Source organism: Cyanistes caeruleus, chromosome 3 (genome assembly GCF_971803275.1).
Source record: "Cyanistes caeruleus chromosome 3, bCyaCae1.hap1.1, whole genome shotgun sequence".
Classification (NCBI taxonomy): Eukaryota; Metazoa; Chordata; class Aves; order Passeriformes; family Paridae; genus Cyanistes; species Cyanistes caeruleus.
Window position 1 is genome coordinate 67,305,361 of NC_141703.1, and position 26,561 is coordinate 67,331,921.

Consider the following 26,561-nt stretch of genomic DNA (forward strand, 5'->3'; position numbering starts at 1 on the left):
CTGTTAGCCAGATGAACATGCTTCTGTATTCATGTTGTGTAAGGGTGTTTTTATTTCAATGGGAGGGTAAACAGTGTTTCTCTGTGAAAACACAGGGTTAATCTCAAGTTTTTGTGAGAGCTCCTTATTGCAGCATTGGCAGCACATCAGTATTTGTTCTGGAGATTAAGCAACAGTTCCCAGTTTGAGAAATGTTGAGGTCAGTGAAAACAGCATCATTTTTGGTGGCTAGTTCTTCTTAGACCAGGACTCACAGATGCCAATACAATACAAATGTGTCTGTTCAAGCATTTATCTGCAAGACTACTGCAAAGCAGTAGCTGGCATGTTTCTTTTGAAGTACAGCAGTCAGTAACTCCCTGCAGAAATACTTCTTACACAACAGCCCTGAAGGGTGTGGTTTTGATGGGACAAATCTCTTGATACCGTGTGTTATCGCTACTCCTTTCCCTGGCTGTGCTATTCCCAGCACTTCCCTTTGCTGGCTGTAATGCTTCTGAGCAAGGCAGTTCAGCTCTAACATCTAATGCATGAAGACATCCAAAAGTTTTTGGTCCGTACTGTGGAACTGGAGCAAATTGTCCTAGAGATCAGCAGGACATGGGCAAAAAAGCAGGAGTGTATAGCTGGGACAGGCAGGACAAAGATAATAGTGGAAAAACATATCTGTCCTTTGACATTTAACCACTAATATTAAACAAAATGAAGCATGAAAAAGTGCATGGAATTGTGACCAGAAAACCTCACCTGACTTTTACCGTGCTTACAGGAAAACCTGGCTCAAAAAATCACTTAAGCAGAGAGTCTATAATAAGACTGTCTTATTAAGACTGGGGAATAAGAGCTGCCCACAGCAGTGTTTCTGGAGCTCTCAGGAAAGTGCAACAATTGGGCTGTGCGAGCGCCTCACACAAACTCTGTAACATGAAAGCCTGTGAGGTCCTAAGCACACATAACAGGGGAAACAATTCACATTATAACAAAAAAAATTGTGATGTAGCTGTACTATGGTGGAATTGGTTGAACAGCTGTTCCTTATATAGGGTTTGTGGTGTGTAGAGAAAAAAAAAAAGCTGTGTTACTTCCACTGTGTTACTCTTCTCCTTATTTTTCAGCTTTGAGATGGTAAGGTCCTTACTGCCTCTAGTTTTGACATACATCCTTTTCCACTCTCCTTGCATTCTTTTATTTTTCCTTTGCTTTCCATTGTCTGCTTCCTCTCCACCCTTTTTAACTTTTTAAATAACCAACAGCTGGGTATTAGGAACTTTAAAAAGCATTGGACAGACTCTTCTCAGTCTGAGGGCTGGATTATCTGTTAAGTCTTTTTGCTGCCTGTGCTGTTGTGGAACTTCAGCAGATCCTCTTCTTTTTTTTTTATTTCAGAAACTTCTCGCTTTCTTCACACCATAGAAGGACTTCAGTTGGCCACCAAGAATTTTAAACGTGAGGGATAACCTGGAAGAAAGAAACCACTGTAGATTTTTTGGTGTACATCTTTAGCCACTTCCCTCCAATGCTACTCCCCAATATCAACCTCTCTGTCCATGTAATAATGATCAGAATTGAGATAACTTAATGTATGGCAAAAGGTCATTTTCTGAAGGCATTTGTGGTTTTACACTTTCTCAGTACATCCTCAAGTGTGGTATAAAAAGATTGAAAGTGGAGACCAGAGGCATCTGTCACTATGGGGTGTGAGCTTCAGGCTGTGATATTTAATTCCCTTGTATCAGGATCCAGGATATCACCACAGAAGCAGTGAGTGATGCTCACATGCAGGGAATGGTGCTTGATACATGTCTCAGCCTCCTTCTGCCTTCACCCTCAGTCACAATTGCACACAGTCCCTTTACAACCTCAAATGGTAAAAATATTCATCTGTCATTCCTATTCGCTCATCCAGGGGTGCACAACTTCTCTGCTTTTCTCCTGAAACCAGGCTTCATGCTTCCCCTCAGCTAGACTCATTTGGGAATTTGGGACCACAGAAACAAGAACATTTCACTATAGAACTGATTCAAACACGCTGGAGCAAGGGTGTGTATAGTTTGTGGTAGACTGAGAAGATGTGTAACTAGCACTGGTAACCAGTGATTTGATGTTTCTGTTAGGGGTGTTGGAAATATTTATGTATGTAGAGATAGACAAATTATAATTAATTATAAAGAGCAACCTCTGTCAATTATGAGGCATGCATAAGGCTGGACACTTCCTCGTAGGGAGAAGGAGTGACAGGAAAGACAACTGTCACCTCACTTAACAATAAACTTGTGAGAAAAGATTGAGGAGAAGCAGGAAACTTGGCTGTGTCTACTCATCAGAAATAATATTTCCCACTTGTGCAGCTTGCAGATCCAGAATATTTCTCCATTTATTCTTTCACCTCCTCTTCCTCACCTTTCCCTGCATGTGTTTATACAGCTGAAGAGCCAGGACTCGACTGAATTTGTGCCGAAGCTTCACCATGGTTGAATTTGCCAATGTGTCTCCACTTTCTACTTAAGTACTGCATCTCCATGAAAGCAGTTAACAATGTATGTATTTCTAAATCCACGTTGTACCACTGTAGCAATTTTCTGGCTGCACTGTTTGAATGCATTTCCCATGTACATGTGTGTGTCCTCCTTGGCTGGAAATGTCCTGCTCTCCTACCAGCAGAACATTATACAAAATGTGTGAGGCAGGAGGAAGGGACTTCATACCCACCATAGCCACCGTTTCAGACTTCTGTGTTGTACTAGTGGCAGCAGACAAGTTAGTTTGATTTCAAGAAAATGTCACTCAAGGATACTGTCTTCCTACTTCTATTTATTGAGCGAGAAATCAGAATGCCTCTCTTTTCTGTTACTGAATCCTGGCCTTTCAGAATGCTTGAAATAAAAATAGTTTTCAAAATCTCACAGTACTCTTGTATGGGCAAGTCATGTTTCATCTCTTAGTAGAGTGTTGCTAGCTGAAGTTTACTTTAACCCCCCTTCCCACTATCTATGAATTTCAATTTTTCTGTCTGTTCTTTCCTGCCACATTTCCCCCACTTGCTTCAGTTAGCATTGGCGTGCCATGTCCCTGGGGAGCTAAGCCTTCTCCCTGTGTGTGAACACTCCCTTTAGCACCATTTGGAACCTCAGAACCTAAAGCTCCAGCATTGAAGCTTGCTGGTGCTGCGTGCTTGGGGCATACCTGGCTCCTAACCAAGCTGGGCGTGATGCTGTGTGTAGCTCTGAGAGGGAGGGTGTGATACCACTCCAACTATTTTTAATTTCACTGAAAACTATAATTTCTTTGGCTTCTTTGGTGATCAAGTTAATGGAAATCAGGTTCTCTTCAGAGGAGAGAAACATTTAAGATTTCCTTTACTTTCTCTTATGATAGTATGTTTGAAAAAATAAAAACTTAGGGTGGTATAGTGAGCGTGTGATGCACGGGCTCATTTGTTCCATGCTGGGCAGTTGTTTAGCTACATCCCCTTGGCATCCTTGTCCCTGCTGTGGCTGAAGAGGACTCCCATAGCTCGTTGCTAGGGAAGGGATGGGTGGCAAAGAAGTCTCCGGGCATTCCCGCTGTCCTGTAACCTGCCCCACTTCTCTTTTGGGTTTCATTCCCTTTGTCAGGAAAATTAATCCACAAACACCAGAGGTTTATGTCCAAAAAGGAGACAGAGGAGTCCTTTTACTTTATTTGAATAAAGGGGAGAAGCCATGGGGCATTCCCCTGGGGTCCCTCAAATTTTTGGAGGGTGCAGCCTCCTTTTTATATCCTAATTCCCAGCCGCTTGTCCCTTCTCTCTTTCCCCATAGGTTGAGGTACTTGAGAGGTACAGGCTTCCCGGAATGCCCAATACCTAAGAATCCCCTCTCCTGTGTAATCCCCTCTTAACTCTTGTGGAATTTATGGTGTTTCCACAGTGTCCCTTTCATCTTTCACTCAATCAGTGGAATCCGTGCCATTGTTTAGCTCTCAGTGATAGTTTCATCTCGTCAGCAGCAGACCCACAGCTTGTTTGTAAAGACAAACCTGTCATTCCTCTCACCTTTGGGGCTTGCCCCGCAGTTCGCAATACAGAGAGGCAGCACGTGGGACCGGAACGCCGGCACCGCTGCCTTGTGTTTTCCTGCCTTTGAGAATATGGAGAATAATCCTGACTTTAAATAACTGGAGCTGGTATCTCGGGCCAGAGTTCCGGGTCCGCAGCGAGTGCCGTAGCCGAGCGCTTTGGCCGTGCAGCCGCCCGTCCTTCCCCGCGCCTCTGCTCCCGCAGCTTTCGCTTTCTCGGGGCAAAGTCTCGGCCGCCCGGGACATGGAGGGACGAGCTCTGCGGCCCGGCCCCTCCCGCGGGGCCCGAGGGACGCGGGGCCGGGCCCGGGGCCGAGCTGCGGAGCGGCTGCCCCGGGCCCCCCGTCCCGGGCCGGCCCCGGCCCCGACCCCGCGTCCCGGCGGGCCCGGCCCCGGCGCCGCGGCCCCGGAGGAGCGGCTGCTGCAGGCCCTGGCGGGGCTGAGCCTGCGGCCCCCGCGGGCCGGCGGCGGCGGGAGGCTGGTGCTGCTGAGGGGGCTGCCGGGCGCCGGCAAGAGCACCCTGGCCAGGTAAGCGTGTCCCGGCCCCGGGCGGGGCAGGGCTTCGGGAGCCCGTGTGCCCGCCCGGCACTCGCTGCAGAGCCGCCGGGACAGGGCTGGGCTGGGATCGGGGGGGAAGCGGGAGCCTGGCCGGAGCCTTGGCAGCCGCCCGGAACTCCCCCGGCTCCAGACCCGCTCCAGAATGCGCTGTCCCGGGCACCTGTGGCCGTGTCTGCGTGTCCTGCCCGTGGTACTGTGCGAGCTCCTGCTCTGAGCGAGCAGTCCCTACAGGGATGCTTGTGGTGAGATGGACTGATCACCCCAAACGAGGCGGTACTTGTTCCTTTTCTCAAAGGCGCCAGATTTGTGGTGGCCTCTTTTCCCCTTTCCCCTTTCCTTTCTTCCTTTTTCCTCTCCTCTCCTCTCTCCTTCTCCTTCTCCTTCTCCTTCTCCTTCTCCTTCTCCTTCTCCTTCTCCTTCTCCTTCTCCTTCTCCTCCTCCTCCTCCTTCTCCTCCTTCTCCTCCTTCTCCTCCTTCTCCTCCTTCTCCTTCTCCTCCTTCTCCTCCTTCTCTTCCTTCTCTTCCTTCTCCTCCTTCTCCTTCTCCTCCTTCTCCTCCTTCTCCTCCTTCTCTTTCTTCTTCTTCTCCTTCTCCTTCTTTCTCCTTCTCCCTCTCCCTCTCCTTTTTCCTCTCCTTTTTCCTTTCCTTCTTCTTTCTTTATGTTTTTTTTTAATTTTATTTTTTGGTTGATTGGTTTGGTTTGGTTTTGTTGGGTTGGCTTTTTTGGTGTTCTGGGGTTTTTTTTGTGTTTACTCATGAACATGGCAAAAAAAATTCCTCTCTCTGGCTGAAAACTGACAACTCTGACTTCTGTTTTCATAATGTCCTGGACTCCTGGTCAGAGCTTTAGCAGTGTACAAAATGAGCAGAGGAGACCACTCCACTCTCCAACAGCTCGAAGGCTGATTGTAAATAGGTGGGAAAACACAGAGGGAAGTGCTGGGAGGCAGCACCACAGTCAGTGTGACTGTGCAGCCGCAGTTTGGTATCACAAAATCTCACAGTTTGGTATCACTCAGCTCCCAGTGCTACCCACTCTCTGTCAAAAGAGGAACATTCCCTGTCTTCTTACGCTGCTGGGCTGAAGAACCCATGGTGGGATCATGGGCTGCCGCTGGAAGGGCTCTGCTGTGAGAGGTGGCAGCACAAAGCTGTGTGAAACACTGGGTTCATCTACAGTTTCCTCTTCTCAGTACAACCTCCCTGACCCACTGGGCCTTCTGCCTCACTGCACTTTGGCAAACAAATTTATTTTATGAATTGCCAAATGCTGTGTTTTGCTCTCACCCAAAATACACACCTCTCCCGTAAGAGGCTGTGTGTGGGCCTGTTCCTTCAGGGGGATTTAGGTCTTCTCATTGCACAGTGAGAACATAAAGGTTTGGGGACATATTCTCAGGCAGAGCAAGTAACTGTACTCACCTGCACTTTTTAAGTCAAAACACAAGGTTAATTGCTGAGGACATATTTACAAAATCAATTGTAAGTATTGTAGTAGTCTTCTGTGAGATGAACATTTGAGTATCTTGCTGTTCTCAGCCCCTGTTAATCGCATCATTGTGTTTAGCTGTTCAGCAGCACACAGATCAAAAGGCAGAATTTAGTGCCTCTCCTTAACCATGTCCGGATTGTGAAGTACTGTACCAAGAGAATTTTTTTGCTGTTCTCACACTGCATACCTTTTGGTATTGGTAAATGCTATGTGCTGCACAAGGGAAAGTCTGCAAGAAGTTACTGCAACAGATCTCAGTGCGAGATCCCACCGGAGGAGGAAGGTGGTTGTTTATTTGCAAAAGCACTCTGTAAACTCATTTTATAAATTCAGGTTTATTTTCTCAGATTTTATTCACTGACAATATCACAACTTAATACTTGCAAGCATCAAGATGCATGTGCAGAGGTGGTCTGCCCAAAATCTGAGCAGATAAGGACTGTCAGCTGTCCCATCCTCACTTTCTCTGCTGGGTTGCTGTTGGTTGGCGGTGACAGGGTGGGTTTTGGCCAGGTCTGCTGTGCCATCTCCAGCCAACAGCTCCTATACTGCCATTTTTTTGTCTGTAAATTCTGCTTACTTGGTGCTATATGAATCTTAGGTAGTTTTTTCCCTCCCCATTATATTAATTTTCCCATTTTGGGCGTCTACCCCTCTTGGAACAAGCAGGATGATGGAGAGGCTGGTGTGACGTGCTGCCCATCCTCCTGCTCTCAGAGCACAGATTTTCCTGTGCTGGGCCTCAGCTGAGTGCTGGCCTTGGGGGGTGTAAACAGCACCTGTCCCAGTTTATTGCTGTTAATGGTCCTGGCTGGCAGTGGGTACCATTGTTTTAGCCTTCGCTCTGTTCTTTCTTCTGGTGCTTTTGCACACATCTACATTCATTCATTCTGCATATCAGCCAGTATTTCTGTATTTCTGTCACAACCTCTACTTCTTCACAGTGCTTGTGAGTCACAAACCATGAATGTTATCACTGGTGATACAGCAACCCAGTGATAACTCCAATCAAAAGGCCCCTTTTCCATATGTCACACAGACCTAGGAACAACCATGGATCCATGGCTTGTTTCCCTGACCTTTTAGCATCACTCAGCAGAGTTTGGGTACAGCTTTGTAAGCTTTAGTTATGGCATTTTTGTTAAAATTATTTCCTCATCCTGGTTGTTCCCAGCTCAGAGCAGCCCTACACTGGCATGGATCAGTTCAGGTCTGGTTTTTGGTTTCTGGTAAAGACAGCAAAGGACCCACAAGTGATATAGGAGGAGTTGATCTACCCACAAGTGATATAGGAGGAGCTGATCTGCTCACCACCAAGCTTCACACCTTTCCAGCAGCTTCACTATTAATGATGGGCTTCCCTGAACCACATATTTTAGGTGGCCCCAGCTACCTCCCTTTAACCATTCACCGAATGTCACAGAATTATGAAGGAGAATGGACACCTGGAAGTCACACCTCCATCAGCTTCCTTCAGGTGTGTTGGACATGCTCCTGAACACATTGGCCTTGACTTCACAGTGCAGGTTTTGTGATCACACTGAGGCAGCTGCTAAGAAAAAGGTTATCTGAGGTGCAGGGGCAGCTATACTTCCTAAAATGCCTCCGAAATTTCAGTGAGCTATGTACAAGCTCATACTTGCTCTCCCAGCAAACTGCATTGCACGGTAGCTGCATTTCTAGCTCTCCATCAGCACATTGCTGTGCTGCACAGCTCAACTTACACCTAACCCTTTATCTAACAGTTTGACTCAAGCACTATAAGCTAGGCATGATCAAACTTGTAACTTTTCAGCCACAGCTGTTGATTTATTGCTCAAATGAGCTTGTTCTTGTACTCCCTTGTGAAGCACAGAGCGAGTCATCTTTAAGAACAGGAGGGAAAAAAATGTGCTGGCTCTGAAGCATCACTGCTCGGTGCAATCTGTGTCCTCTCCCGTTCTCTCTGCTGCTGTTGCCCCGTTTATCCCAGCACCTCCAGCCCTAGGCCAGCTGTTCCCAGCGTTCCCAGCACCCAACCCTGCTGCAGAACTACACCTCTGATGGGTTCGTGGACTCTGCAGCTCCTGCCTCCAGGCAGCATTGCACTGTAAGCACGTACCTTTGTGTGAAATCACTTCAGGTGAGTCTCCTGAGGGCCTTGATCAAATACAACACGAGCCTGGTGCTTGACGAAGCAGACACGTGGGTGAGGCAAAGGCAGGGCTCTGCCAGCAGCACCTGGGCTCGGCCAGGCAAAGTCCTCGGGGCACCAGGGGTTCTTCAAACACAACAAACAGTGACAAGCACCGGGTATATGCTCCAGCTCTCACAGTCCTGCTTTCCTGCTGAAACAAAAGGTTTTTAGACACCTTCTAAATGCCACAGAACACTTAACACTGGGAAGAGTGGCTGGAGCAAGTGGTGCCAGTACATACATGTTCTGGTCTCTGATATGCCATTCTGTGGCCTTCTGAGCACTGAAAATGTTTCTTCCAATTTGCTATCAGAAATTAATTTATTTTCAAGTTTTCTGATGGAAAAGTATGATAACCTATGAATACAAAATTCTTTATGCTCTATCCTTTGCTAAACAAAGGTTTGATACTGTTTCAGAAACTACAAAGGATAAGAAAGTAAGAAAAGAACAGGGGAGGTTTCCTCTGCATTAAATAAATCTCCTCAAACCCTTTTCTCCTTACAAGGTGAAGGAGGTACGATATCCACTGCAAGGTGAAGAGATGTAGCACTGTGCAATTACATGTCCAAAGCAAATTAATACTGAACCTTTCACAGATGCTGCCTGTCACAATGCAGTGCTTCCAGTTCAGTGGCTTCTTTAAAAAATGCAAACATAGCTGCTATGTGTCCTTTGATCTTGCAAAGAGATTGCATTTTTCTTTTCCTCCTTAGTAAGCTTTACACTTACTGACTTACCAGTGGTGGGTAATTTTCTTTTTACAGGGCAGTTCAAGATTTATTCATAAATAACCATGGTCACAAGCCCTCCCATTTTGCATAGCTGGTGTGTATTTTTCTAAAATACAGGCATTTTAATTGCTTGCAGTGATTAAGAGCCTGATGTGATTATGCAGGACCTTTCTTCTAAACCAGCCTGAGGTCCTGTAAAGATTGTGGAAGGCTCATTTCATAAAGAACACATGAAAGGTGCTTGGTGCCCTTTGGAATGATAAGGGAGAGAAGACATAGGAGTTTTGTCAGCTTTGTGGCCAATATGGAAGGGATTACAGAAAACAGCTGTAAACTTCAGCAAACTTGTTTTGGAAAGCTAAAAGTTAAAACCAGCAAAATAAACAGAAGATAAACCATCTTTTTTGCGCTTCATGTCTCCTTATGCTGCTGCTAGCAGGAGCTTATTTGGCATGAATATAACAAATGTGACTGTAATTCACAGCTCTCAGCCCATTTTGTCCCATATTTTTCCTCCTTTGAAACACAAGTTTTATCTACTTTAATTATTGATGTGAGGACTGTAGGCTGAGCCTACAGATACTCACCTACACTTTAGGTTGCTTGAGGGTTAATATCAAAGCTCTCAGTGTTGAAAATTCAGTAAGGTATGTGCTAAGAAAATGGATTTTAAAATTTGCACTGGTTAAGAACACTTTAAAAAGAAATACTGAGCAAAAAAAAGAGAATAGTCTTGAGATCTTTTATTAATGTGCACAATTTGATGTGCCTATTAGTAGCTAAAGAGATAACACATATTTTAGCAGTCAATTTTTTAGAGAACAAATTGCAGTGAGTAAAGCAGTGGGAAGGGTGAGGTGCTGAATCATAGTGAGACCTGAATATATCAGGTTATCCACTGCAGTAACTAGATAAGTACTAGGTGTTGCTGTGCTTTTCATTAGAAGAATTTCTTTGCCTGAGGCCAAAATTAAAGCAACAAAATTTTACTGTTTGCTAACAGTTTAAAACATGACTTTTCTTAAATCAGTTTTCTCAGCAGTAATTTTGTGAATAAAACATCCCTTTGGGGCTCCAAGACTAGGACAGGTAGTTGCTGGATGATGTGTGACAGAGGGTACAGCCCAGTCCTGGCTCCATCAGCACCGAGTCACTGCTCGCTGGGGTGGACCCCACCACAAAGTAATGTTAATTAGTCAGCAGATGGTAGAAGTTACAGTGGAGACACAGCAAAGTCAGAAGCTGACCTTTATTCAGCTAAATGCACACTGCAGTCCTAATGAAGAGCTGCTGCTTGCAGGCAGATTAGGGTACAGCTGGTAAGTAAAGGGTTGGAACAGAACTGGATGACGGAATTAAGGTTTTTCTGTCTGGGTGCCTGTTCTTCTGCTGATAACTTGGACACACCTTTTCCCTTGCTCTTGCCCACATAGATAAGACATTGAGAAATGGTTATTTAGCGGCTTGTGGGGGTGGACAGAGAAGAGTTTTATTAGGAAAGCTGAAATGATTAATTTAAGGGGCTGGAGACCATGTGTGGTGTGAGACAGCAGGGCAGCAGCATTCATGTCTGCAAGACACAGGGTTTCTTGATTGACCTTTCTTTATTTTCCCAAGACATTCTGTGCCTTAGAGAGACTGGAAATAGAGGGGTGATACCATGGGCTTTCCCTGACTTATTGCAGAGACTTCCTCCTCCCCCAGCTCTTCTCTGTTTGGAAAAAAAATAAAAAAGGACAATTCTTTCTATGGACACAAAGAAAATCTGGATTATACACAAATGGGAACACAATCATGTATTAAGGGTTGATTTTTTTGGTGCTTCTTCTTTTTTAAGTCTCTAAGGACTGGCAGAGGGATGCTTCATCATCTAAACCTCCACACAAGGCAGCACTTCCTTCCACCTCCAAGAGCCAGTGGCTGCCTGTGGGGCAGCTGGTCAGTGTCCAGCAGGACACACATCCCCTCCCCGTGGCATCCCTGGCACTTCTGGGGGACACACACCTGTGTGAAGGGAAGTGGGATTGCCCAGTGCCACTCACCACAGCAGTCTGCTCTATGGATCTGCAAATTTGTCTATAAAATATTTTTTATAAACTCAGATTTGTTTATAAAATTTGTTTAAAAGCTGAAGATATAAAAATAACTCTACAAGAGGAGGATTAAGTGGAACAGGGACAAGTGATAAGAACCATAAAATTGCATAAAATACCAGAAAATATTCACGTACCACTCAGATACTTGTTTTCAAATTAAAATTTTTAAAAAGTGCTACCTGCTTTACAGTCAGAAAAGCCCCCCAAACCAAAATGACAGTTCTCTGGACCATCTTCACTAGATGACAAATCCTTCCTCCTGGTTATCTTCAGAAATCTCTGTAGCAAAATTCCCATCATCGAGTTGTCTTCTGACACCAACTTCCATGCCTGGATAAGCAGGTTTGGGTTGCTGGATTTTTCTTCCCCTCTTTACAATCCCGCTTTCTCAGATTACTCAGGAGAGCTGAATATATTAATAAGATTAAAGACTCGATGTTGATAGTCTGTGTAGATTTCTCTGCTGAATTAAAGAAATCAAGGTCACACCTTCAAGCTCCATTCCTTTCTTCCTACGTGTCCATCTACTGATTGCAGTACTCCCAGATCCTTTAAATTGGGATTTTTCAAATAAAGCACTTTGTGTATTTACAGAGCACTCAAATAGCTCATGATTTAATGGTCACTGTTAAAGGGTGTGACCAAGTGCTAATCCTTCTTTCATATTTTTGGTTTTTTCCCCCCTGCAGACAGCTGAAACGTGACCACCCCAGTGCCGTGGTCCTTAGTACTGATGACTTCTTTGTTGAAAATGGTGTCTACGTCTTTGAGCCTGACTTCCTAGAGGATGCACACAAGTGGAACCAGAAAAGAGGTGACCAAACTCCATCCAGGGGCTTGAAAAATAGTTTTGCATTTCAGGCTGTCTTTAAACTTAGCCCCCAGAATGAAATATCTCAAGGTGGTGTCATACACTGCAGTTCATGGGGTGTTAACTGAAAAAATACCTTTACCACTTCTGATTTGATTTCTTTTGACTTATAAAAGGGAAATTTGTTAAAGAAAACATTTTGGAGGTTGGTTAATGTTATTTTAGAGGAAGCACTTTTGAATTTTGATACCCTTCAGACACCATCCCAGCAGCTGCTCCCTGCAGTTATAGGCACCACAGCTTTCACCTCTAACTTCTTAGGTGTCTGTCCTGACCTGGAGGTGGGTGGGAATGTAATGATAGACAGGAAGAAAACTTGCAGGCTGAGTTTGAGAATTAAACAATCCAGGTCTCCACTCAATGCACCATGCTTTTGTGGCTGTGCTCTGAAGGGATTTGTAGTGACGGTGAACATACTTTGAGATCGTGTAACGGAGATCTCCTGTAAATGACAGTAATTTTTGGTTGTTTCAAGTATGTTTAATGCTTCAGATCAGCCAGAGGCTTTTCTCCTTTTTCTCCTTTTCCAAGAGAGCTGCTGGGCACTGATCTCGGCTCCCATTTGGGTGGTAGCTGCAAGGCCAGGTCTGTGGGGAGCCAAGTGTGCGAGCAGTGGGCAAAGAAAGGACACTTTAGGGCTAGTAAGGCCTGGCTCTGATATTTAATATATTTTAGCTTTACTTGATGTGTTACATTGCAGCACGCAAAGCAATGAAGAATGGGAAAAGCCCTGTTATTATTGATAATACCAACATCCATGCCTGGGAAATGAAGCCGTATGTGATGATGGTAGGGAAAGCTCCCATTTATTGCTTTTATATGCCTTTATATGACACTTACAAGTTGATCTGACTGAAAATGTTCTTTACAAGGCTAAAAATATTTACTTCAGTTTTCCTATAGCTCTCTAATTATAGTTAGGGATGGATATTGGGATGAAGGAGGGGCAGAGGTGACACTGTAGTTGCTTAGCTGGTCAGCTTTGTAACTCAGTGGAGGCAAAACTACTTGAAAAGATTAATGGCCTTTGAACCTGCCCTGATACATCTTGGTCTTGAGGACATCACACCCTTCCCCAGTAGTGACATGAATTGAACAGTTCCCAAACTCTTTGTTGACAAGTATATCAAGATATGATTTATAATTGTAGTTCATGACTAGTGAAAAACACACCATTACAGTCTTTCAAGACACGTTGGTGTGTCGTGTCAGGAGTTCCGTCAGAGGTGGCAATACTTCTAGTGCAGTTTCATAATGTCACTTTTGTGTCCTTCAGGCACATGAAAATAGATACGAAGTAACATTCCAAGAACCGGATACACCCTGGAAGTTCAATGTTCAAGAACTGACAAGGTACATAGTTTTCTCTTTGCTGGAGCAGACAGGTTGTCATTTTGTTGTCAGGCTCTGAGAAGGCCAGCCTTCTTCCTCTTCATATAAGGAAGAATGTAGCCTGGTAAATGACAACAGAAGGATCGTTGTGGAAAATTTCCATTACTGACTACCTGGTCTGTAATGAATTCAGTCCTGAAAGAGCCTGAAGTGGGTCAGGCAGTAGAAAAATCAAGCTCTGAAACTTGTTTTTGTGCTGCAAGCTTGATGGGGCAGGAGCCCTGATTTTCATTCTGTATTTTGAGCAGCAGTCTCTTTTGTTTGGGCACAAACTCGAATCTAAGTACTACAGACAATATTCAGTATAGACAGTATATAGTATAGACTGTCCTGCTGCAGCATGGAGGGATGGTACACCAAGTGTGGGTAGGAAACAGCATTCTACAGGATCTTTGTAAAGATCTTAACACACACACACACACACAAAAGGGATGTAAAGAGTGTATCCAGTAGCTCTCCCAGCTACCAAATCCAGAAGATAACACATGCTAACTTGTTAGTGCAAGAACACAAGGCATGGGCACTTCATTGTAATGGATGGATTTGTTTTCTACCAGCCAGGAGCTCTAGACAAAAATTAATGCTGCTCCTGTCTGTGTGTGATGGACACAAACGGCAGAGAGCCAAGGCCCAGAGGTGGGACATGGCAGATGATGGCTCAGGGCTGGGGACAGGTGAGGACACCACCAGCCTGAGCTGTCAACCAGCTCTGGCCTCAGCAGCATTGGCAGGGGAGCACTGCAGGGGCACAATCTGATCATTCTTTGTAGGCAGAGCTGCTCAGTAATTTGCAATTTGTTTTATTAAGTATTTGACACACATTGACTTTTCACAGCAGCATTATAAAGCTAATTGACATAACACTCACTAGGGCACAAGCTGTGCCTTCAGGCATTAAATGGCAAACCCAAAGATATCCAGTGTTTGCAAAGTCACAGACAGAAATTCCTGGTGGTCTTTGGGAAGACAATTCCCGCTAAGTAGTGGAGGGATTGTGGCTGGTGCTACTCTGGCTGCTCTATCCAGAAAGCCCTGCACGTCTGAGCATGGTGTTTCCTTGCCTCTCAAACTTGTCATTTGCCAATCTACCCTGGAGCCTGAGCCACATCATGTGTGACATTTCCCTACTTGATCTCCAAGCAGCAGCAGTTTGCGACCTCTATCTTTGCGGCTATGTCGGTGTCTGGGCTGGCTGCAGCCCTTGGCTGCTACCCCAGCTGTACAAAAGCTCAGTGAGACCAGCAAGCTGTTAGGGCTAAAACACAGCAACACTCGTATAAAATACCACACAGATCCTCTACACAACTCTTCTTTTGGACATTTGTCAACTTACCGTGTCCTGCCTGCCTCCCAAAAATCACCGTGTTATGTCTTTCAGCAGTCACAATAATATTCCTAAGAAGTAAGTAGAAGTGAACAGTAACTTGAAAAAGAGGGTCAGAAAGAGATCAGTGGAGACCTGAATCATTACGCTGAACCTGTCAGGAACTTCAGCAAACTGAAGATAACCTCTCATACACAGGCAGCTAAATACTTGTATTTTCTGTTACTGTTGACTCTACAGAAGAAATATTCATCATGTCCCTCGGGAAAAGATACAACGGATGAAAGAACAATACGAGCACAATGTTACTTTCCACAGTGTTCTCCAGTCTGAAAAACCAAGCAGGGATGAGGGAAGCTACAGTGGAGCAAGTGCAGCTTATGGCATGGGTCCCCACCCCACCCACCCTTCTGCCTTCCGGAGGAGAAGACCTGGCATGGCACGTACAAATGTGACATTTAACTGAAGGAACATTTAACTGCATTCCCTGCTGTTTTAATTATCAGGGTACAAGAGTCTCTAGTTTTACATTTTTTTCTAACCTGTTTTTTATTCTTGTGTTTTTTATTTCTTATGAATTTTTAAATGGCTTTGGACTGTGATCTCACAGCTCTACATGACCACAGCAAGAGCACTGTACCCACTGTACTCCTTCTCATCCCTCTTCCTCCGTGAAAATCCCTCCAGGCATGTGAAATGTACTGGCTCTACCACATGCTATATTTTGGATGTTTTTTTCTGCCTCACAGTCTGATGCTAGAAATTCCTAATTTATTTCTGTCTTAATGCCATTGTGGCCAATTCTTTCCCCACACAACTGGCATTTCTCGCCATTTTAATGCTTTATATTTGACTGTATAAACTTTTTGTATCTACCGTCTTGCCTTCAGCATTATTGTAACTTTCAGATACAAAGTGAATGATGACCAAAGTAGCTCAACAGATTGTAGCAAGATTTGATGCTGTTCCCTCTCCCCGGACTGGATTCATGCTGGTCTTACCTCACACACAAACCTTCCTCCAGCCGGAAAGCAAAACACTTCAATAGAGCAAACTTAGCTCTTCCTCTTGCTGAGACACAGGAGTTCACTGGTCTCAAGATGGAGAGGCTCCTAAACTGAAACATTTGTGTTAGGCTTGTGCATGTTAACTCCTAAGTGGGAACAGGGCTACAGGAGCAGCTCTGAACAGCTGAAGCAGAAACACAGACCAAGGAGCTATTTACTAATAACTCTGCATGGCATTTTGCTGTGAATCAAATAATCACAGCTGTTCTTTAAACCTCTTTTAGTGCTAGATGGAAAGTCTGAGGAGGAAAGCACGAGAACTGTGCCAGAACAGCAGAGCAGCATTTCAGAATTAAAGTGTTCTGTTTGGTGAAAGTAAGAGCTCTTTATTATGCCCTGTGCCACTCTGGGCAGCCAAACAACTATTCTAATGTTGCAGAGGGTAACAAAACTGATGGCTTTAGACTAAAACAAAGATCCTGCTGTAATATAAGAACACAGAATCAACGGCTTACAAAATGTCATCAAACCTTCAGGCACACTGATGCTATTGTACAATACATCTCTGTGAGAAGTGTTTGCATACTAAACTTCAAACTATTCTGCAAATGAAGTGTTACTTAATGAGTCTGCTTGTGTAATAGAACTTTATTAAATACAATCAAGCTTTAATGTACAAAGTGTAAAAATAATTTGAATTTGAAATATACACAATACTGTACATACACATTAGCAGCATTTTCGGGATTTTGGTCTTTGTAGCATTCTGTGGGCTGGTAATGAGTCCTCAGGTTCCTTTGGGTTCTTCTGAAGAGCCTCAGCTACTTCAGAACTGCTTTTGATGAGTTATTTGCTTCCCCAGTAGACCTGGAACTATTTCTGGATGAAAGATCATCAGATAAAGTATTAGCTGTTGCATTGCTGTTTTCATTTACACAATCCATCTTCTTTTCTTCTGGTAAATTATTCACAAGTGCTTGTGTATTAATCATTGCCAGTTCTTCATCAGCAACCAGGTCATTCTCAGGAAGATGGACGGTTTCTCTCACTTTTCTGCAAGGGGTGACACGGCCAATATTCTGATCTGTGCCTTTAGGTGACTTGCTGTGCTGTAAACCCAAACTTCGTGGAGGCTGAAATGCTCTTTTAACAGATGGAGAAATTACTGAACATATTGGTGTCAGTGGTGGAGGGGCAGGTATGCAGCTGAGGAAGTCCATAGCTTTTCTCTTTTTGCTGGTTTTGAGATGGTCTTCATTAACTGTAGCAGGTGAAGGTGTTTTTGCTGACCCTGGTGTGACAAGTTTCATATTTGGTGTCCAAGCTGACCAAGGGCTTTGATGCTTTATTTCAGTTCTAGAAGAGATCTGGGTAAAAAGAGAAAAAGTTTTGTGTTGAATAGAATGTTGTTCCATGAAATTCCTCAACGACTTCCAAAAAATGGGGGAAACCTCCCCTCTCCCCCTGATATAAAACCACTACATCATCATTCATATCCCATTTAAGTTTAGTTTGGTATCTCCTGATGCTGATTAATATTATTCCTTCAAGTTCTGTTGTTGATGAATCACTGTTTATCTGTGCATTTACATTTTGTTTCTAAGACCTAAGCAAAATATATGGGAATTTTTCTATGCCAGATGGTACCTAAATCAAAGGACTCATGAGTCTTCTACTGCCTTGGCTATGTCCTCCACATGTGATTAGTTAAATAAGTAAAAAGGAGGAAAAACATTTGAAGAAAAACCAGGATAGAACATAGACCAAAAAATTTAAGACATCAAGACACACAAGACAGATGCTGCATAGCAAAGCTTTCCAACACAGGCTTGCGAATACACTTAATGTCTCCTTTTTTTTAAAGATGATTAATGTATTTAATAAGCTATAAAAATATAAACTAGTTAGTCTATAAAATATATAAACTAGATCTCCAGAATTAAACATTAGCCCTCCCCCTCTGAAATGGAAAAGGATGCCTTATAAGCTTAAACTTAGTCCCCAGGAACCGATATCACACCAAGGTATTTCCACCTCCCATGCAACCCATGTCAGGAAACATTTTTGTTCTGACTGTGCTCAGTACTCCACATCAGAAGCAATTCACCACCAGCAGCTTTCATGGGAAGCTTGAGTACTATTTAAATCAATTTTTGTCAAAACTGCTAAAATACATTTACGAGGTGATATCTCTTCCCTTCTAAATCCTAGAAATAGTAAACAATATCTAGAAAAAGACCAGGAAGTAAATTCTCCCAACAAAGGTAGGAGCTGCAGAATGCCTTGAAATAAAAATGGATTTCAAGATTTTCCTTCTGTGACATTTACACTGGATAATCTTGACAGTGGAACCAAAGAAGGACTAAATCATCTACAAAGAAAGGATGACTCATTTTACTCACATTAAATTCAAAATACTTAAGGTACATTGTGGAAATACAGGCCACAAGGGGAAGTTTTCATGTACTGTTTGAAGGAAGGACAATCTATCTCATGGCTCCTCCTGGGGAGTAATCCTAAACCCACACACACAGGAAAAGCTTCTAATCAGCTTGCATTGCATTGCCCTGAAAAGACTGGATGAAGTAGACTGAGAAGCAAGACCATTCACCACAGCTATAACACTTCCTTAAATCCTTACTGCGTATACTGCCAGTACAAACACAGCATTAATTACCAAAAGCTTACCAAACTTTTATCCTCTGTATAGCTGCAGGAAGGAGAGGGGTTTTCCAAGCCACATCTTTTAGCTGAACTGGGTGTAAGCATGAGATTTTTTTGTAGCAAATTCATCAGTTTACTTTCTGCATCAGAGCAGAAGGAAGCCACGTTCTGTAAGGGAGAACAGAGTTTGCAATGCAGAATAGCTGACTTTCAAACTATGCAAGTACTATATACACTACATTTAAAACTTTTCTCATCATTATCCCACTGGAATTTTATTTTATATCAAACCAACAACACAGATGATTGCTGCACTTTCTGTCCATGGCAGATCCCCTATTGACAGGTACAAGATCTTTTGCCAGCCAGAGATTCTGTGGCACTTCCTAAAGACAGTGCTGGATGAGTTGAAAAAAACAAAACAAAACAACAAAAAAATCAAGACATTCAATCCCCCAGGAAAATTGCATTGACATCTTACTCCACCTCCCAGAAAATCCCCCCTCAAATTCAGCATTATGTGCATTATTTGTTTTAAAGATTTATTATTACTAACAGACTTTTTGGTGAAGGATGTAACACAGCAGTAACTAAAACTAACTATCAAGTAACACCTCTACAGGTTTACCTCTATCACACTTCTCAGTTCATGAATCTTCTCTTGAAGATAACATTCCTTTGGACTGGCTGAGAATAAAGAGAGATCTCCAGCCAACAGCACGGGAATTTCTGATCTGAATTCAGACTGCCACTGAAGGTTGCTTGCAGAAATGAATGAGCAGCGGACAACTACATCTTCAACAGCCAAGTGTCTGAGATCTGTCCAGATCTTTATTGCCACTAAATTATAGCTTTCATCAGATAAGTACACTACAGTAGTGAAACCTAAATGCACAAAAGAAGTCTGAATTAAACCTTTATATGTCTTCAAGTAAAGGTACTGTCATTTGTATCTACTAAAACAAAAAGTCACACACATCTTGAAAGAGCTACATGGCAGCCCATCTGTGTGGTGACAGCAATCTCATGCTTCTTTCATATTCTATATATTGTTGTCTTTAAAGCAATACTCCTTTTTATCCAGAAGATTATCCACTCCTTCCATTGAGCTTCAGTGCCTGAATTCCACTCATTCCATGACACTACACAAAAGAGGGAGCTCATGTACATGCACGATGGTGTTTCTGCAGATGCTGAACACAAATGTGAGAACTCACGCCCACCATTTATGGAAAAAATATAAGTATAAAAATATGTAAATACAAGCTGCTTTTGCGCTTGGATCCTGCCTTACTAACTTCCTGAGCTAATAAGCAGAGACAGTTTTTCTTCAGAAATATAGATTTATCTGCCAGCATGTCACTGTAATGGGATTTATTAGTAGGTTTTCACAGGCCTGAGATGCAGGTACAGCACCATGATAACTCTGACTTTTGAAAAAATAATTCAGTGCTTATTCAATGGGAGAATATGAATGTGGTCCACAACATACCTGTTCTGCTAACAGAAATTACAACTCCAACTAAATCCACTTCAGCACATGGTGGCTGAAAAGAAGGATCCAACAAACTGGTGAATTCTAGAGCCTTTCTTGGAAAGAAAATCTGTACCAGCATCTCCTGTGATACCTGAAACACAAAACTTCAGTATTTACCACACTTACGGAGTGTGATGCATTTTAATGATGCACATTTATGCACTTAAAGCACCTACTGATAGCTGTAGATACTGAGTTTTCTTCGTGGCTGTTAACTGGATGCTGGTGGAGTCTGCCCTGCCCCTGGACTGGGATGCTGACAGCTGGAAGATCCTGTAGCGAGCACCTTCCTTCAGCAAGGAACATACATCGGGCAGCGGGCGCCAGATACTCAGTACTGCTCCTGACAACAGCACAGTAAGCTCAGTTTCCTGCTCAGTAATAATTTGAAGGCTTTTAAACAAAATAAACCTACAACACACCCTCCTGTCCAAAAGCCCTAAGCCAATAATCAAACTGGAAATATTAAACTACAAGGTAAAATACTGTTGGGAAACTGAAACTCTTCAAATCCACCTATGGTGGCCAGTTACCACATTTAGTCAAAAGCTATTTATAACTTTTCAAGTACTAACCTTTATGTTTTTCTTGCTTTCTGTAGTCTACCACACATAATCTCCATACTGCAGACACATCCCTTTTGTAACAACCGTTTTCTTCCTGTTCTGCTGACTCTATAGCCTTCTTGAATTGTTCCTGTATCTGTGTTTGTTTTTTGTCGTTCATCAGCTGCCTGTAAGCCTTCAAGGCTTTTAATTGCTCATCACTGAGATATCCCTGCAACCAAGAGAAAATTAACTCATTATCTTTTTTATTAATCAAAAAAACACTGTCGAGATTCTTAGATAGCCTCTTTCTTGAGTGTTCATCTGTTAGAAGCAATTTATTTCCAGCTGATACACTATTAGGACTTTAAATGAGGTTTATTAAAACAACTGGAGGCAGCAGTCTTACCTGGTGCTCAGCTGGTGCTCTCTGGTCTGTGCAGAGCATTACACTACACACTGTTCTTACCTGACAATTAGTGAGAAGCCTGCTTGACAGTGCTTAACTAAGGTGAATAGTTAATATAACAGGCAGGCTTGTCTGTTTAATATGAAGGCATATTAAGAAAAATTTCTGTAAGAATAAAGGAAGAGTTGTACACAAAGGCTGCTGTCTTTGAGCTGACACAATGATTTACACTAAAATGCATCAAACCCATCACTTTTCTGACCAAGCCTTCAAGACCCAAATGCCTGTACATGCAGCTCCAGAGACATGGACACCATTTTATCAAATGAAGACACAGATCATATGGCTTTATGACAGACAAGGATCCTCACTTTCAAAAGACAAGGCATGTATTTAATTTTTAGCAACTGGCAGGGACTAATTACCTGCATCTTTATTAGTAAAGGCATAAACACTTAAAAGTTGTGATTTAACTGGAACAGGGAATGAAGACAACAAAGACAATGTAATTATTCAAACAACTCAGTGAACAGAATGCAAGAATATGTGTATGAAACTCTAGACTGATGAGATGCAGTAAGTTTTCATGTATGCAAACAGAGCAAAGTAATAAAATTACAAGTAACATTAACTTTTAATTGTGCTATATCCTGGATTTTTATACCAAGAGAAAATTGCCATCCAAGATAATATTAATCAACTACAACAAGCCTTCATTAAGTTTTCTTCAAAATTTTTCATATTAATTTATTTAGCAATAAACATGCTGTAGAAAATATCAAAGGGCAGCAAAACCAAAGAGTAATTTAATGGTCGATTTTAGCAAGAGTTACTAAATTTTAATTTATTCCACAAGCTTTTCAAAATTAGCCCAGCAGGATCTACAGTTACCTCCATATAAGCAGGATCAGATGCATTCTGAATTGCTTCATAAAGTTCTGCACCATCTTGCAAATTATGGATTTGCTGTCTTGTGACTATCCGCGATCTTGGTGTTCTTCTGCTGGTTCTCTCTGTTGAGAAAAAGCTTTTATGTGGAGTACAACCAATACACTTTAAACTGAAGGAAAAAATAATTATGTAAGAAGCATAGTAGTACTTATGCCTTGCCAGAATAAAAACACAAAATACATGTATAGGAATTGATGTATATGTGTGTGCATATACATATCAGAAAAGTACAAGCAGAAAAAAACCCCTTATTCCTTTAAATACAGCATAGATTAGAATATTATACAAACTTTGGGGAAGCCAGTATCTGCACTTAGGAGAAGGTGAAAGATTTTATGGGCTGCAAAGAACCTTCATAGATACTTCACTACATTTCCTTTATGTCCATCACTTCCTCTCCCACTCATGCAGCAGAAAAGTCTTAGAGACACCAAGATGCAGGACAGCAGGTTACCACAGGCCTGCACATGAAGCCTCCTCAGGACATCAGCTGAATACCAAGTTAACTTACATTAAACTATTACCCTCTCCTTAGGTAAAGTCACTTTGCTGACAGAATTTTATGAATTCCTTCAGCATTCCTTCCCATGTACACAAGTTTACCAAATATAAAACAACACATCAAGTGTCACAGCAATGAAGTTAAGAATTACAAGGCCACCTCTGATTTCAACTAAGAATTCAATGCTAGAACTACTGTTAGAAATCACTGGCAGAGGTGAACAGTGTCAGCCATTACAGAATTAGAATAAAGTTGAAGTGGAAGTGACCTCTGAAGGTCATCTACTCCAATCTCCCTGCTCAAGCAGGGCCACACTATAGAAAGCTGACCAAGACTATGTCCAGTGAGCTTTTGAATATCTCCAAGGATGGAGATTTCACAGCCTCTCTAGGCAACATCACAGTGAAAAAGTGTTTCCTGATGTCCAGAGGGAAATTCCTGTGTTCCAGTTTGTGTCCATTTGGCTCTGGACCCGTCACTGGACACCACTGACAGAAGCCTATCTCCATCTTCTCTGCAGTGTCCTTTTGGGTATTTAAGTACATTGATCAGGTGTCCCTGAGCCGTCTCCAAGCTCAATGGTCCCAGCTCTCTCTGCTTTTCCTATGCCAGATGCTCCAACTCCTTAAACACATTCATGACCCTCTGTTGTAATATCTCCAATATGTCCATGTCTCTTTTGTAGTGAGGAGCCCAGAACTGGACATGGCATTCCACATGTGGCCTTACCAGTGCTAAACAGAAGGGAAGGATCACCTTCTTAGACCTTTTGGCAACAATCCTTAGCTTGTCCACCAGGACCCCCAGGGCTCTTTCTGCCAAGCTGCTTTCCAGATGGCTGGTCCCCAGCATGTACTGGTGCATGGCACTGCTCCTCCCCAGGTGCAAGATTTGCAATTTGCTTTGTTGAACTTTATGAGGTTTTTGTCAGCCTAGATCTTCAGCTGCCAAGATCCCTCTGGATGGCAGCATAATCCTTTAGTGTATCACTTGTCTTAATTTTTGGCATTAAACCTGCTGTAAGTACACCGCCCCATTCTCCAGATCATTAATGAATTTGTTAAAACAGGACTAGACCCAGTACTCATCCCTGGCATACACCAGAAGTTACTGCCTCCAAAATAAGATTTTGTGCCACTGATCACCCAGCACCCTCTGGGCCCTATTGTTCAGACAGTTTTCAATCCACCTGCCTGCCTGCCCATCCAGCCCATCAGCTTCTCACTGTGGATCTTAAGAAACACAGTGTCAAAAGCCCTTCTGAAGTCCAGATAGACAGTGGCACTACTGTCGCCTCAACTGCTCAAGCCAGTGATTTCATCACAGAACGTTGTCAGGTAGGTCAAACATGACTTCCCCCAGGTGAATCCTTGCTGAATGCTCCAGATCACAGTTTTGTCCTTCATGTGCCAGTTAACAGCTTCCAGGATTACTTGTTCCATCACCTTCTCAGGGATCAGGGTAAAGCTGACTGGCCTGTAGTCCCTGGGTGCTCCTTCCTGTCTTTTCTGAATACAGCAGACACATTTGCTTTCTTCCAGTCTCCAGACACCTCTATCAATCAACTAATGATCATTCAAAGAGGATCAAAAGCAGCCCCACAGACATCAGTCAGCTCCTTCAATACTTCTGAGATAATCCTGTCATCAGCCACGGACTTACATATGTCCGGTTTGCCTGAGTGTTCTCTAACTTGATCCTCTTCCACCAAGGGTGGTCCTTGCTTCAGAATTTCCCCTGGTCTCTGTGACCTGGGATTGCCAACCAAGGGCATTCAGTACCTCAGCATTCTCCATGGCCTGTGTCACCAGAGTCCCTGTCCCACTGAGCAGCTCCACTGACCTTAGTATCTGCACAGTCATGCAGTTATTAATGAGACAAGATGCTTGGTGCTCAGTCTTGGTGTTCAGGTCTACTGAGATACATCCTAGCAGTGCCCACCTCTGGGTGAAATCTTACAGTGCCATGTCCCTGAATGAAACGAAATTATGAATTCTACAATTTTGTAGCATGTCCCTGAGAATCATCTCAAGGATAAGTTTTTAGTGGCCTGGCTACCAATATGTTCAAGAGGTGCTTCCTAGATAGCTGCAAAGCCATGCAAATAAGCACATAATCATTTTGTACCAAAAAGTCTTGATACACAGAAAGCAAAAACCTGAAACAATAAAAAACAACAAAGAAAACAACCCCAAATCCCATCTCTGCTTCTTTATCACCAGAGAAGATTTTTGACTATTTCTTTAGACTTTTTTGAAAACATCAAAATGTTTTTCTGTTCTTAATACACGTTCTGAAAGAATGAAAGCCTTACCTTCATGATTTTCATATTCTGCTTGGATTTTTGCAAACAGAGCTTCCAGTTTCTTTTGCTGATCCTCTGCGTGCTTGGCAGCTTCCCTTTCTTCAGCTCGGCTGTTACGAAAAATGTAGGAACCAGCAGATGTCTTTTCCATCCACTGAAATAAAGAGAGCAAAACTAAACACAGACTTTTTAAAAATTATTTTTAACATTATCTAGCTTCTCTTTCATACTCACTGTTAAGCAAAAATGCTTTAAAAATGAACAGGCAGCAGACCTTAAGTTCTTCCAGTAGAACAGAAAAAAGGCAAAACCACACAGCATTGGTTGGTAACTTGTCAAAGAAACATGGAATGGAGCAGTATCCAAAACCAGATGATTTAACAGCTCAAGAAGACATAACTTCAAGCGTTGTGAGAATCAGTGTTGTAATTTAGATGATGAATGGATCCCACTGGTAGATACATTAAGATACAAACCATCAAACTCAGTGCTTATAAATATACCGGACTGCATTCTACCCAACTTGTCTTTCCACATCACCTGTACTTGTCTGTTTTAACATCCTAGATTAGATGCTGTAAAAGAACTATGATGTAGTTCTGCAGAGAACTTTCCTGCCTGAGATGGTTCCACAGGACTAGAGCCTTGTTCACAACCCTGCCAGAACTGGCTTGCCTGATTTGAAGAGGTCACAGTGAGCTAAACAAGGAGATCCATGGCTCCTGAAAGTGATCCCTTTCCTTCCCCTTTTCTGCACAGTTCTGTCTTCTCCCCTGCATTGGCTCTAGCAGATATTTGACCTCAGCAGACTTTATCAGTTTGGTAATTCAATAAACAGCAGTTCATTGTGTGTTTTTAATATTATTATTTGTTGTTTTTTCCTAGTTTAATGAACTAAGTTACCTAAGTAACAGGACCAGGTGAGCTCCAGGTTTAGAATAGAGAAGCAAGCAGGAGCCTATACTGAAAGCAACGTAAGGAAAGGTTACAGGACTAATCCTTATGAGGCAGAAAACTGTTGAAATAGGTTCTGCCTACCTCATTAATTGCACACCATTAATTGCACACCATGTATTCCTACATTATTCACAGTTTGACACCTTAAATTAAGGCTACTGTGATTCCTACATTCCTTCACTCTTGAGGTAAAAGGAGACAGCCCAAATCTTCCTATAATTTTGGTATGTTTGAGCAAGAGTCTCAGTGTTTACAAAAGAAATATGTACATTCATCTCTTGACATAGCCAGATATGAAGAAGCACTTTCCTCCCCAGCCTGGAAACCATTTTCTGTGATGCAGTTACAGATTACAGTGCCCTTTCTGGGACCTAAATAAATGTTTGTTCTACCAGGCAGCTCACATAATAAGTGCTGCAATTTCCTCCATTAAAGTAATGATCTAAATATAGCAAAGTAATGATCCAAACCAAATGTTGCTAGTACCTTTGCAGAATTCATTCTACATTCACCAACAATAATATAATACCTTAGAAAGAAGGCAATGAAAAAAGAATCCTAGATACACATGTCAAATATAACCTGCTCTGATAGAAGTTAATAAAATATGAAAGCTGGGTCCTGGTTAAACTGCTTACATTAAAAGGATTGATTGCTAACAGAAATATTGTTTCTTTTTGTGTCTGGTATTGTTATAAAACCAAGTAGCTGCAGTGAAATCTGACTGCAGTATTTAAAATGTCTGGATACGAAGTGGTATTTAGAAGATCTTAATTCTATTTTACACCATAATTACACACTGTATTTTCAGTAATACCAAATTTATACATTACAGTCAGCTACATGTAAGAAAAAGCAATCGTACCAATGCTTAGAAATATGTAACTTTTTGTTAATATGTTAATAATAAAACAAGTGCTGTAGTTTTTAGAATACAGAACTGAAATTCAATTATTTCTGGCTTTTTGAAGCTGAAAGCAAAGCC

At 42.5% G+C, this 26,561-nt stretch overlaps 3 protein-coding genes and 1 long non-coding RNA gene across 11 annotated transcripts in view; 2 read left to right on the plus strand and 2 right to left on the minus strand.

Annotated features, from left to right (window-relative positions):
• The window catches only part of LOC111923001 (uncharacterized), a 41,714-nt gene extending 38,811 nt beyond the window's left edge, over nt 1-2,903 (plus strand). For all 8 annotated transcript variants that reach the window (XR_015284706.1, XR_015284707.1, XM_023918628.2 and 5 more), the window contains one exon: nt 1,387-2,903. The gene's annotated coding sequence lies outside the window, so the exon portion shown is untranslated. The remainder of the gene's footprint in view (nt 1-1,386) is intronic.
• On the minus strand, nt 1,323-4,121 carry LOC147654212 (uncharacterized). Its single transcript, XR_015284708.1, has 2 exons — nt 4,034-4,121; nt 1,323-1,458 (listed from the first exon to the last, which is right to left on the minus strand). It is a non-coding gene; the product is annotated as an uncharacterized LOC147654212 (long non-coding RNA).
• On the plus strand, nt 4,051-16,395 carry N4BP2L1 (NEDD4 binding protein 2 like 1). Its single transcript, XM_086881634.1, has 5 exons — nt 4,051-4,584; nt 11,802-11,926; nt 12,684-12,772; nt 13,260-13,336; nt 14,940-16,395. Exons 1-5 carry the CDS (start codon nt 4,301-4,303, stop codon nt 15,163-15,165), a joined length of 801 nt encoding a protein of 266 aa, XP_086737760.1. The 5' UTR covers nt 4,051-4,300; the 3' UTR covers nt 15,166-16,395.
• The window catches only part of BRCA2 (BRCA2 DNA repair associated), a 34,729-nt gene continuing 24,507 nt past the window's right edge, over nt 16,340-26,561 (minus strand). Inside the window, 9 exon segments of the mRNA XM_023918573.2 lie at nt 16,340-16,548; nt 16,551-17,073; nt 18,395-18,538; nt 18,999-19,255; nt 19,863-19,998; nt 20,084-20,250; nt 20,483-20,684; nt 21,753-21,874; nt 24,629-24,773. Of these exon segments, the coding sequence (XP_023774341.2) occupies nt 16,436-16,548; nt 16,551-17,073; nt 18,395-18,538; nt 18,999-19,255; nt 19,863-19,998; nt 20,084-20,250; nt 20,483-20,684; nt 21,753-21,874; nt 24,629-24,773 (1,809 nt within the window). The 3' untranslated portion in view covers nt 16,340-16,435.

Excerpts from the sequence above, each read along its gene's own strand:
- N4BP2L1 (XM_086881634.1), top strand. The coding sequence starts at position 4,301 with ATGGAGGGACGAGCTCTGCGGCCCGGCCCCTCCCGCGGGGCCCGAGGG. Across the intron at positions 4,585-11,801 it reads GGCAAGAGCACCCTGGCCAG|ACAGCTGAAACGTGACCACC; the intron begins GTAAGCGTGTCC and ends TCCCCCCTGCAG. Across the intron at positions 13,337-14,939 it reads AATGTTCAAGAACTGACAAG|AAGAAATATTCATCATGTCC; the intron begins GTACATAGTTTT and ends TTGACTCTACAG.